This window comes from Panthera tigris, chromosome B2, assembly GCF_018350195.1.
Source record: "Panthera tigris isolate Pti1 chromosome B2, P.tigris_Pti1_mat1.1, whole genome shotgun sequence".
NCBI classification, from domain to species: Eukaryota; Metazoa; Chordata; class Mammalia; order Carnivora; family Felidae; genus Panthera; species Panthera tigris.
Genome location: NC_056664.1, coordinates 29,785,231 through 29,794,594, shown reverse-complemented (window position 1 = coordinate 29,794,594; position 9,364 = coordinate 29,785,231). Strand labels below are relative to the sequence as shown.

At 50.8% G+C, this 9,364-nt stretch overlaps 1 protein-coding gene and 1 long non-coding RNA gene across 6 annotated transcripts; one reads left to right on the top strand and one right to left on the bottom strand.

Moving 5' to 3' along the window:
* Nucleotides 1-1,137: 1,137 nt before the first annotated feature.
* Nucleotides 1,138-4,653, bottom strand: LOC102957919. Of its 3 annotated transcripts, none has more exons than XR_006217557.1 (5): nt 3,948-4,653; nt 2,405-2,451; nt 1,883-2,235; nt 1,594-1,739; nt 1,138-1,259 (listed from the first exon to the last, which is right to left on the bottom strand). It is a non-coding gene; the product is annotated as an uncharacterized LOC102957919 (long non-coding RNA). The 3 variants fall into 3 exon arrangements; XR_006217558.1 differs by having other exon boundaries at nt 1,883-2,008; XR_006217556.1 differs by lacking the exon at nt 3,948-4,653 and having other exon boundaries at nt 1,883-2,008; nt 2,405-2,766.
* On the top strand, nt 4,295-7,692 carry LOC102958279 (class I histocompatibility antigen, Gogo-B*0101 alpha chain-like). 3 transcript variants are annotated; one of them, XM_015541290.2, is made up of 8 exons: nt 4,295-4,378; nt 4,660-4,929; nt 5,135-5,410; nt 6,023-6,298; nt 6,416-6,523; nt 6,959-6,988; nt 7,134-7,181; nt 7,311-7,692. In XM_015541290.2, the coding sequence occupies exons 1-8, from the start codon at nt 4,306-4,308 to the stop codon at nt 7,313-7,315; spliced, it is 1,086 nt and encodes a 361-aa protein (XP_015396776.2). In that variant the 5' UTR covers nt 4,295-4,305; the 3' UTR covers nt 7,316-7,692. The 3 variants fall into 3 exon arrangements, with proteins under 3 accessions (XP_015396776.2, XP_007090633.2, XP_042841868.1); XM_007090571.3 differs by having other exon boundaries at nt 6,956-6,988; XM_042985934.1 differs by lacking the exon at nt 6,959-6,988.
* The last annotated feature ends 1,672 nt before the right edge of the window (nt 7,693-9,364 follow it).

The following is a 9,364-nucleotide window of genomic DNA, read 5'->3' as shown; positions in this document are numbered from 1 at the left end:
AGCCTGACCCCTGTGGAGTCCAGGGCTGCTCAGAAGCTTCTTCCTCTTCCCACTGACGCCCAGGCTTCTGCTCAGACATCTCCACCTGACTTACAGTCCAGACCCCACTCAGGCTTCTCAGTCAGAATCCACCTGAGAGCAGAGCAGTGGGGTGAGGGAGGGGGTGTCCCCTTACCTTCCACCCCATGTGCGGCCACAGGACTAAGGAGAGAAGACCCAGCTGCCTTTCTCCTCCTCAGCCAGGCCTTCCCTAGGGTCTCCTTCAGCTCCAGCACCTGGACAGGGACCCAGACACCAGGGGGCGCCCTCATCCCAGATGATGTTAAGAGTGTGAGGGTTTTTTTTTCAGAAGCCATACTGATAGAACCTGTGTCCACCCATAGACAAATGGATAAGGAAGATGTGTGGTATGTACACATACATATAAATATGTACTGCCACTTGTGACAACATGGATGGACAAACAGGGCAGTATGTCTGCTAAGTGAAATGAATCAGACTGAGATAGACAAGTACCATATGATTTCACTCATATGTGTAATCTAAAAAAAACAAAACAAATGAGTAAAGAAACAAACAGCAGAATCAGACCTATAAATACAGAGAACAAACTGATGACTGCCAGAGGGAAGGGGTTGGGAGGATGGGCACAGTGGATGAGGGGAGTGGGAGACACAGGCTCCAGTTATGGAAGGGAACAGGTCATAGGAATAAAAGGCACAGCACAGGGAATATCGTCAGTGAGACTATAACATCATTGTGTGGTGACAGATGGCAGCTACACTCTGGTGAGCACAGCATGGTGTAGACAGAAAGTGAAGGGCCCCTGGGTGGCTCTGTAGTTTCTCCAGTCATGATCCCAGGTCATGGAATCAAGCCCCACGGGACTGAACCGGCTTGAGATTCTCTCTCTGTCTCTCTCTCTCTCTCTCTCTCTCTCTGTCTCTCTCTCTCTCCCTCTACCTCTCTTCCCTGCTCTGGCTGCTTCTCTCTCAAAAAAAGAAAATGTATACAGAAGCTGAGTCACTGGGTTGTACACCCAAAACTAATGTAATCTTGTGTGTCAACTATATTCAAATTTAAAATATCTTTAAAAAGAAATTAATTAGGAAGAATAAACTCTAGAAGTGCCTGGGTGGGTCAGTCGGGTGGGCATCTGACTCTTGATTTCAGCTCAGGTCATGCATGATCTCATGGTTCGTGGGTGTGAGACCTCCATCAGGCTCTTCGAATGGGTGCGTCCTCTCCCATGGCTGCAACTGCAGAGAACAGATGCACAGTTACAATAAGGCATGGGAAGGCTAAGTGAGACCGGCAGAAACACAGACCCCTATACATGCAGATGTTCATGTGGGGTGTGGGGTCAGGGGAAAGACTGAGGTGCAAAAAAGAAAATTGGACGAGAGAGGAAAGAGATCCCACATAGAAATAAACAAAACATCCCAACATGGCATCAAGATCAGGGCATAAACTTGTCAGGCACCCATTAGGCATCAGGCACCACTGCCTGCACTTTGTTTCAAGACAAAGTCACTGAGGAATGAGGAGACTCTGAAGACTTGGAGGAACCAGTTTCATGAGATCAATACTCACGGGAGGAGGAAATGTCCATCTCATCAGGCAGCTCACCACGACTGACCTCAATGTGACCCTGTACCTCACTGAGGATATTGGCATTGTTTTCACTTGACACAAATGTGATGGCCAAGCCCTTGGGCGAACTGGCCTGCTCAGGCCTCCTGGAAGGAGACAGAGGGTAGCACTGGAAGACCCCAAAGTAGGAAGACACCCAAAAGGAGGGACGAGGATGTAATGTACGAAGACATAGGAAATCAGGGGGTGGGAGGGGACACTGGGATGCCTGTGTGGGTGTGCAGCTTACCTGATCCAGGTAGGTGTGGGATTCCTCAGGCAGGTGGCAGTTGATGGCAGTGTTTACCTGCTCAATGTCCATGCCTCGGCCAAATAGGTTGGTGGCCACAAGAATTCATCATGAAAGGTCTTTAAACTATGGACACCAAGAAATCTTTGTCAGAATGAAAATTAGAAAAATGTTTACAGTCCTTTCTCTCGGGGGTCTCATGTCATCCCAAGGACACAAAACATCTTTCCATCTCTGACTCACCTCTCTTCCCAGGATGTCCCACAGTGGATGGCAATGGCTGGGAAGTTCTGCTCCACCAGGAGCTGGGCCAGGGCCATGTAACACTGCACAGACTTCACAAAAATCTCTGCCTGTGTGTGGAGAGTAGGGGGATGTGGGCCCACGGGTGTGTGTGTGTAGAGGAGAGAGACAATGTGCCAGAGTGGGAGATCAGGAAATACACCCTCTACACGAATCCCACTAATTCCCTCTTATTCTCCACTACATGATTCCTTCTTTTTTGCTCTCAGTATAACTTACCTTTCTTTTCTCTCCTCTGGTTCTGATTTTCCTGAGTAGATGGGCCTCTGAGGAGATACAGAGAACAGTAACCAAATTTGGCAGACATGTTAGGAGCCAGGAATGAGGTACTCCATGACAAAAGGATAAATATTGGAAGTAGGGTCTGGAATGACCATGACCAATATTCCTCCTTATAAAACATTAAACCTAAGATCTACCCTAAATCTAGGTTTAGTGTGAATAAGTTACACAATCGATAAGCTGACAGAATGCTTCTCCTCAGGGAGTGATACAAGAAGAAATAAACACTTAAGAACCCTAACAGGGCCAATGTATATTGGGATATTTAAGAATTTAAAAGTCCTTCCAGATGGTTTTAAAAGTTTATTTATTTATTGGGGCAGCTGGGTGGCTCAATCAGTTAAGCGTCCGACTTCAGCTCAGGTCATGATCTCGCAGTCCGTGAGTTCGAGCCCCACATCGGGCTCTGTGCTGACAGCTCAGAGCCTGGAGCCTGTTTCGGATTCTGTGTCTCCCTCTCTCTCTGACCCTCCTCCGTTCATGCTCTGTCTCTCTCTGTCTCAAAAATAAATAAACCTTAAAAAATATATATTAAAATTTTTTTTAAGTTTATTTATTTATAATGAGACAGAGAAGGATAGAGTGAGTATGAGCAGGGGAGAGGCAGAGACAGAATCCCAAGCAGACTCCACCCTGTCAATGCAGAGCCTGACACAGGGCTCCATCTCATAAACCATGAGATCAAGAGTCAGACACTTAACCAACTGAGCCACCCAGGCTCCCAAAAACACCAATTATTTTTAAAATATAGCTATTTTAAAATATGGAATTGAAGACAGAAGAAACAGCAGCCCGCACATCAGGAACTGATCTGACAATGACAGCTGGGCCTCAGTGTGGTTAGAAGCTGGCTGATGCCACCACTGGGCCATATTATTCTCCTGTGGGACATGAGCCACTAATGCAACAATCATGCATTAGTACAGCATCTATTCCATATGTAGATGGGCCTATGGATTGAATGTAACACAGGAGACAGTCAATGATGCTGTTTCAAGATCCAGTTTGCAAATAACCTCAGAGGAGGTACAACTTGTGTAGTTTTAATATAATATCAAAGATGAACATCCATAATTATCTGAAAAGGTTATGATACATACTATTCTCCTATGGTCAAGGATGTAAATTTTTTTCATATACTTCAACCAAAACAACACAACAGATGCAGAAGCAAATCTTAACATCTAGTGGTCTACTAACGAGACAGACAAGAAAGAGACTTGCAAAGTGGAAAATGAAACAAAACCAGTGTTCTCACTGCCCCTTTTATTTGGGAAAATTGTTATTTTTAATAAAAACCATATTTCAGTTTTCATATGATTGCAAATGAATTTAAAAATATTTAAACCTGTTTTATTCCTACTATGGTAAATATTGATAGGTATAGCCCACAGACACAAACTTATCCCTGGGATCCTCGCTAATTTGTAAGACTGTGTAGATATCCTGAGAACAAACTATTGGAGAATCAATGACTCACACAGCTCCTGGGCCACGACTCAGGGAGACAGCGTGACAAGGAGCCCTCTGTGCAGTAGGTGAGGGCTAGGGGCAAAGCCCCAGGTCCCTGGGCCTGCCTCTCAGGGTCTCAGGCCCCAAGGCGGTGTCGCGTTCTGGGAAGCCCAGTGTGGGGAGTTCCCATCTGCCCTGGTTTCACCTCCCTGCCACAACGTGTGTCAGGTCTTTTTGCCTGGATACTGATGATGCGGCCTCGGTTTGTACTCCTATTGGCGATGGGTTTACCAAGAAGCCAATCCAGTGCACCGCGGTTCCGGGGTATAGTCTCTGCGCTCGCCTCCGGTTCCAGCTGCGACTCACATTCTCCCCAGACCCCGAGGATGCGGGTTGTTATGCCCCGAACGCTCCTCCTGCTGCTGTCGGGGGCCCTGGCCGTGACCCAGACCTGGGCAGGTGAGTACGGGTTCGGGAGGAAAGGGACTCTGAGGGGCAGGAGCGAAGAAACCGCCCGGCGGGGAAGCGGAACCCCCGGGGAAGCCGACTGTCCACCGCCCGGACCCAGACCTCCACCCGGGCCTCCCCCCGGGCTCCCCTCCCCCGTCCCTCCCGGACTCCGTCCTGCTCTCCCCTACTCTGGTCCTCCTCCCCCTGCCCTCCCGGCCGACTCCCCCTGGGACCCGGGCCCCTCGCGGGGAGGAGGGTCGGGAGGGGTCTCAGCCCCTCCGCGCCCGCAGGCTCCCACTCCTTGAGGTATTTCCACACCGCGATGTCCCGGCCCGGCCTCGGGGAACCCCGCTTCATCGCCGTGGGCTACGTGGACGACACGCAGTTCGTGCGGTTCGACACCGACGCCCCAAATCCGAGGATGGAGCCGCGGGCGCCATGGATGGAGCAGGTGGGGCCAGAGTATTGGGACCGGGAGACGCGGATCGCCAAGGTGCACGCAGAGATTGCCCGACCGAACCTGCAGACCGCCCTCCGCTACTACAACCAGAGCGAGTCCGGTGAGCGACGCGGGCCCGGGTCCAGGGCACGACCCCATCCCCACGGACGGGCCGGGGTCGCCCCGAGTCTCGGTGTCTGAGCGCAGCCTCGAAGCCGCGAGACTCCCAAGTCCCCCGACCGGGGAAGAGCCCGCGGGAGCTTTTAGGTGGTTTAGCTTTCGCTTTCACCTTAATCACTGCTGCTCTGGGGGCGGGGCGGGGACAGGGTCACACAGCATCCAGAGAATGCATGGCTGTGACATCGGGCCTGACGGACGCCTCCTCCGCGGGTACAGTCAGTTGGCCTACGACGGCGCGGATTACATCGCCCTGAACGAGGACCTGCGCTCCTGGACCGCGGCGGACACCGCGGCGCAGATCACACGCCGCAAGTGGGAGGTGGCCGGTGAGGCGGCGCGCTATAGGAAGTACCTGGAGGACACGTGCTTGGCGGGGCTCCGCAGGTACCTGGAGATGGGGAAGGAGACGCTGCTGCGTGCAGGTACAGGGGCTGCGGGGCCTCCCCGATCTCCCCTTCACCGGGGCTGGCTTCCCACAAGGAAGGGAAAATTTTGGACTCCGTTTCAGAACAGCTCTCCTCCCCGGGTGGGAAGAGGGACATCTGCCTCCTTGTTCATATTCCTGCTAGAGAGTGACTCACCTAGAGGGAGCTTTTCTCTCAAGGACAGACAAGAATCCACTCTCCCCAGCAGGGACTCAGGTTGAGCCCATCCCTGAAATAACCCATCAGCAGTTCCCTTTGACCCTGGCAGCCACCTTATGAACCATGACCTTCCCTCTCAAGGCCTTGTTCTCCATCTGAGAACATGTTTGGAGATCTGAGTCTGCGTTTGCTGAGTCATTCACCCTCCACCACAGTCAGGACCAAAGTGTGTTCCTCCCTTAGACCTGCAGCTTCCTACCCGGGCTTCTCTCCCAGATTCCAGAACATAACAAGGATCAGGAGATCCCAAAGGCTAGACTGCTGTCTGGGTTTTGTGCTTCTTCCATCCAGACCAGTTGTCCTGTCCACCTCAGGATGGTCAGGTGGATGCAGTTTCAGCGGCCCATAAAGCTAAACCACAGTGTGGATTCTCTGATTCTTCTTCCTCAGAATCTCCCAAAACACACGTGACCCGCCACCGGATCTCTGACCATGAGGTGACCCTGAGGTGCTGGGCCCTGGGCTTCTACCCTGCGGAGATCACCCTGACCTGGCAGCGTGATGGGGAGGACCACACCCAGGACACAGAGCTTGTGGAGACCAGGCCTGCAGGAGATGGAACCTTCCAGAAGTGGGCGGCTGTGGTGGTGCCTTCTGGAGAGGAGCAGAGATACACGTGCCATGTGCAGCACGAGGGGCTGCCCGAGCCCATCACCTTGAGATGGGGTAAGGAGGGTTTGGGGTAGAGCCCCGTGTCAGGGAAAGCAGGGCCCTTCTGGAGAATTTCACAAAGTCAAGACTGAAGCCAGAGGTCTGAGCCCCTCACCTTCCTTCCTTTTCCAGAGCCATCCTCTCAGCCCTCCATCCCCATCCTGGGCATCATGGCTGGTGTGGCTATCCTTGTAGTCACTGTGGTGGTTGGAGCTGTGATCTGGAGGAAGAAGTTCTCAGGTAGGAACAGAGTGGGGAGATCTGAGTTCTCTTGTCCCGCTGGGGGGTTTCCTAGGTAGCACATTGTCCTGCCTGGTTCCTGGGAGGTTCCATCCACACACATGGACCTGCCCACTCTGGAGCCGTTACTAACAATCACTCTGTAGCAAAGCACTTGTGAAAATGAAGAACAGATTTTCACTTGGTAATTCTGGTGACGGGGACCTGATTCCCAGCAGTGACAGGACAGAGAGGAAGGTCCCTGCTCAGGACAGACCTCCAGAAAGTCAGGCGGTCCTGTGCTCCCCCACACCTCTTTTTTCATGTTTCCTGAGCCTGTCCTGGGTCTTCAGTCAGAATTCTGGAAACTTCATTGTGGACCAGGACTAAGAGGTTGCTCTAGGATCCCATGGCCCAGCTGTCCTAGGTTTGTAACATATTTTCTTCCCACAGCAGAAAAAGGACCGAGCTACTCTCATGCTGCATGTAAGTATGGAGGGGGTGATCCTTGAAACCCTGGGATAGTGTAGACAGGACCCCAATGGGGAGCTCACTCCCCCCACCCCCCCATAGCTGCTCCTTTAGTCTCAACTCCTGTGGCTCTGATCACATCCTGTTTGTTCTACCCCAGGCAATGACAGTACCCAGGGCTCTGATTCGTCTCTAATGGCTCCTAAAGGTAAGACTCCGGAGGGCCTGAAGTGGGGAGGGGTGGGGGAACTAGGGACATGTTGACATGTGGGGGGCTGTTGAGAATGTGGCACTTATGTGACTGATCTAAATCTGTTCATGATTAATTTTTTCACAGTGTGAGACCTGCTGCCCCTCAGGGACTGAGCGATACAGGATCTGTTCACACTCCACTTGGTGCCATCGAGATCCCCTGACTTCCTGCAGATGGTGTCAGAATGTGTCTGCGTTCCTATTAGCATATTGTGAGGACACAGGAGACTGGCCCCCCCTGCCCACCATGACCCCTCCCCGTACTGATTCGTGTTCCCTTTCTGACCTGCTTTCCTGTTCCAGCCGAGGAGGGGTGGACCATCTCCATCCCCGTCTTTTTTTCATGTTGGACTGAGTACTTTCCTATTGAAAATGAGAATCCAGATATGAATTTGTGTTTTGTAATTCTTGGTATGTGGGCATGATGAGGTAATAAAAGAGAGGATTTGTATGGTTGGAACAGAAAATAAATGAAAGCACTGAGAACCTTCCAGAACCCGCATGTTTCCTGTGCCGTGTCTGTTGCAGGTGCGGACAGGAGAGGGCTGGAGGAGCCGAGCGGGGACGGGGCCTGGGTCCAGTCGGTGCTCAGTGCATAATTAGTGTGACGTGCTCACTCCTCAGCTGGGTCATGTCTCTGCTCCTTGTCCTTGTCCCTTCTGTGGAACCTTGTCTCACCAGGACCATGACTACAGGGACATGGACGTCATCTGTCACCAGGACCTTGTGAAGCAAGAGCTTCCTGTGACTGGGTCAGCCCAGGCTCCATCCTGGGTCATGACCTCAGCCCCATCTTTTGGGTGTATTTTCTTCTTTGTTTCTGTGGAGCATCAGGCCTGTTCTTGCTCTTGTGTCTGAGTCCCTGTCTCATTCTTCCCGGGTGATCCCAGTGGTTACAGCACCAGGAGTCCTTTGGGCTGTCGTTCCCACAGGCCTAGGTGGCCCCTGTACACAGGAGTCTCTGTGGTTTGGAGAGATGAATTTTCAGATTCATCCATCTCCTCCCTCTAGAGTTGTCTTCTGGATATTCTTTACATCCTGAGGTAGACAGAGAGGAATCTGGGAGTTTCTCATCCTCTTTCAACTTCAGTTAGTTTCTACCTTCTCTGCCTCTCTGCCCCCTCTCCCTGCCCTTAGTTCTAGTGATGCTGGTGCTGGCTCCCATCCAAATTCATGGAGTTTTAAAGCACAGTCTCACATAGATTTCTATTTGGTTGGAGAAAAGGCCCCATAGAGCCTAAGTACAATGATTCTGAAGACAGGACTGTAACTCTGTGCTGTGCTGTGCTGTGCTGTGCAGGGGAAACGCTGTGGGAGGGGGGAGCTGAGCAGAAAAAGGGAGGGAGGAGCAGCCCTGGGGGAAAAGTAGAGGCGGCACTGATGGTGAGGTGGGGGCACTTTTTGTGGGAGCTGCCACGGACTGGCTGTGCTGAGGCTCATCCAGAAGACAGAGATCCTCTCCGCTGACCAATCGTTCCACTGATAATGTCGTGTGCCACATGCAGGACCCGCTATTTTTTCATCTAAGACACCTCAGTAACTAAGAAGAGGCAAACGTGCTGGTCTTGTGGAGAATATGTCCTAGGGGTGAGGGGCAGACTCTATTTGACCCTGAAACAATGTGTGGATTGAGGACAATGACCCCATTGTGCAGTCAGAAATCCAAGTATAACTTTTGACTCCCCTGAAACCTAAGTACTGCTATTGATAGGAAGTCTTCTTGAAAACACGAACAGTTGTGTAACGTATAGTTTGCATGTTACATGCAGTATGTACTGTATTCTTACAATAAATTAAGCTGGAGAAAATAGTAAGAAAACATAAGAAAAAGTGCAGCAAGTCCACGTAAGTGTAAAAGTAAGTGTTAAAAAGTCCACATATCGGAGGACATGAGCAGTTCAAGCTGGTGTAATTCAGAGCCAACTGTATACTGTATTAATGTGGTAAAAAAGGGAAGGGTTTACATTGGAGGTTAGCAAAAAGGTGAAAAATCTATAGATTAAAAACTATAGAAAGCTTACAAAGAAATTGAAGAAGACACAAAAATGTAAAAATATTCCATGCTCCTGGATTCAAAGAACAAATATTGTTAAAATGTTGATACTACCCAAAACAATCTACATATTCAATGCAATCCCT

Coding starts and splice junctions, on each gene's coding strand:
- LOC102958279 (XM_007090571.3), top strand. CDS start 4,306: ATGCGGGTTGTTATGCCCCGAACGCTCCTCCTGCTGCTGTCGGGGGCC. Junction 4,379..4,659: donor CGTGACCCAGACCTGGGCAG/GTGAGTACGGGT, acceptor CCGCGCCCGCAG/GCTCCCACTCCTTGAGGTAT. Junction 6,299..6,415: donor GCCCATCACCTTGAGATGGG/GTAAGGAGGGTT, acceptor TTCCTTTTCCAG/AGCCATCCTCTCAGCCCTCC.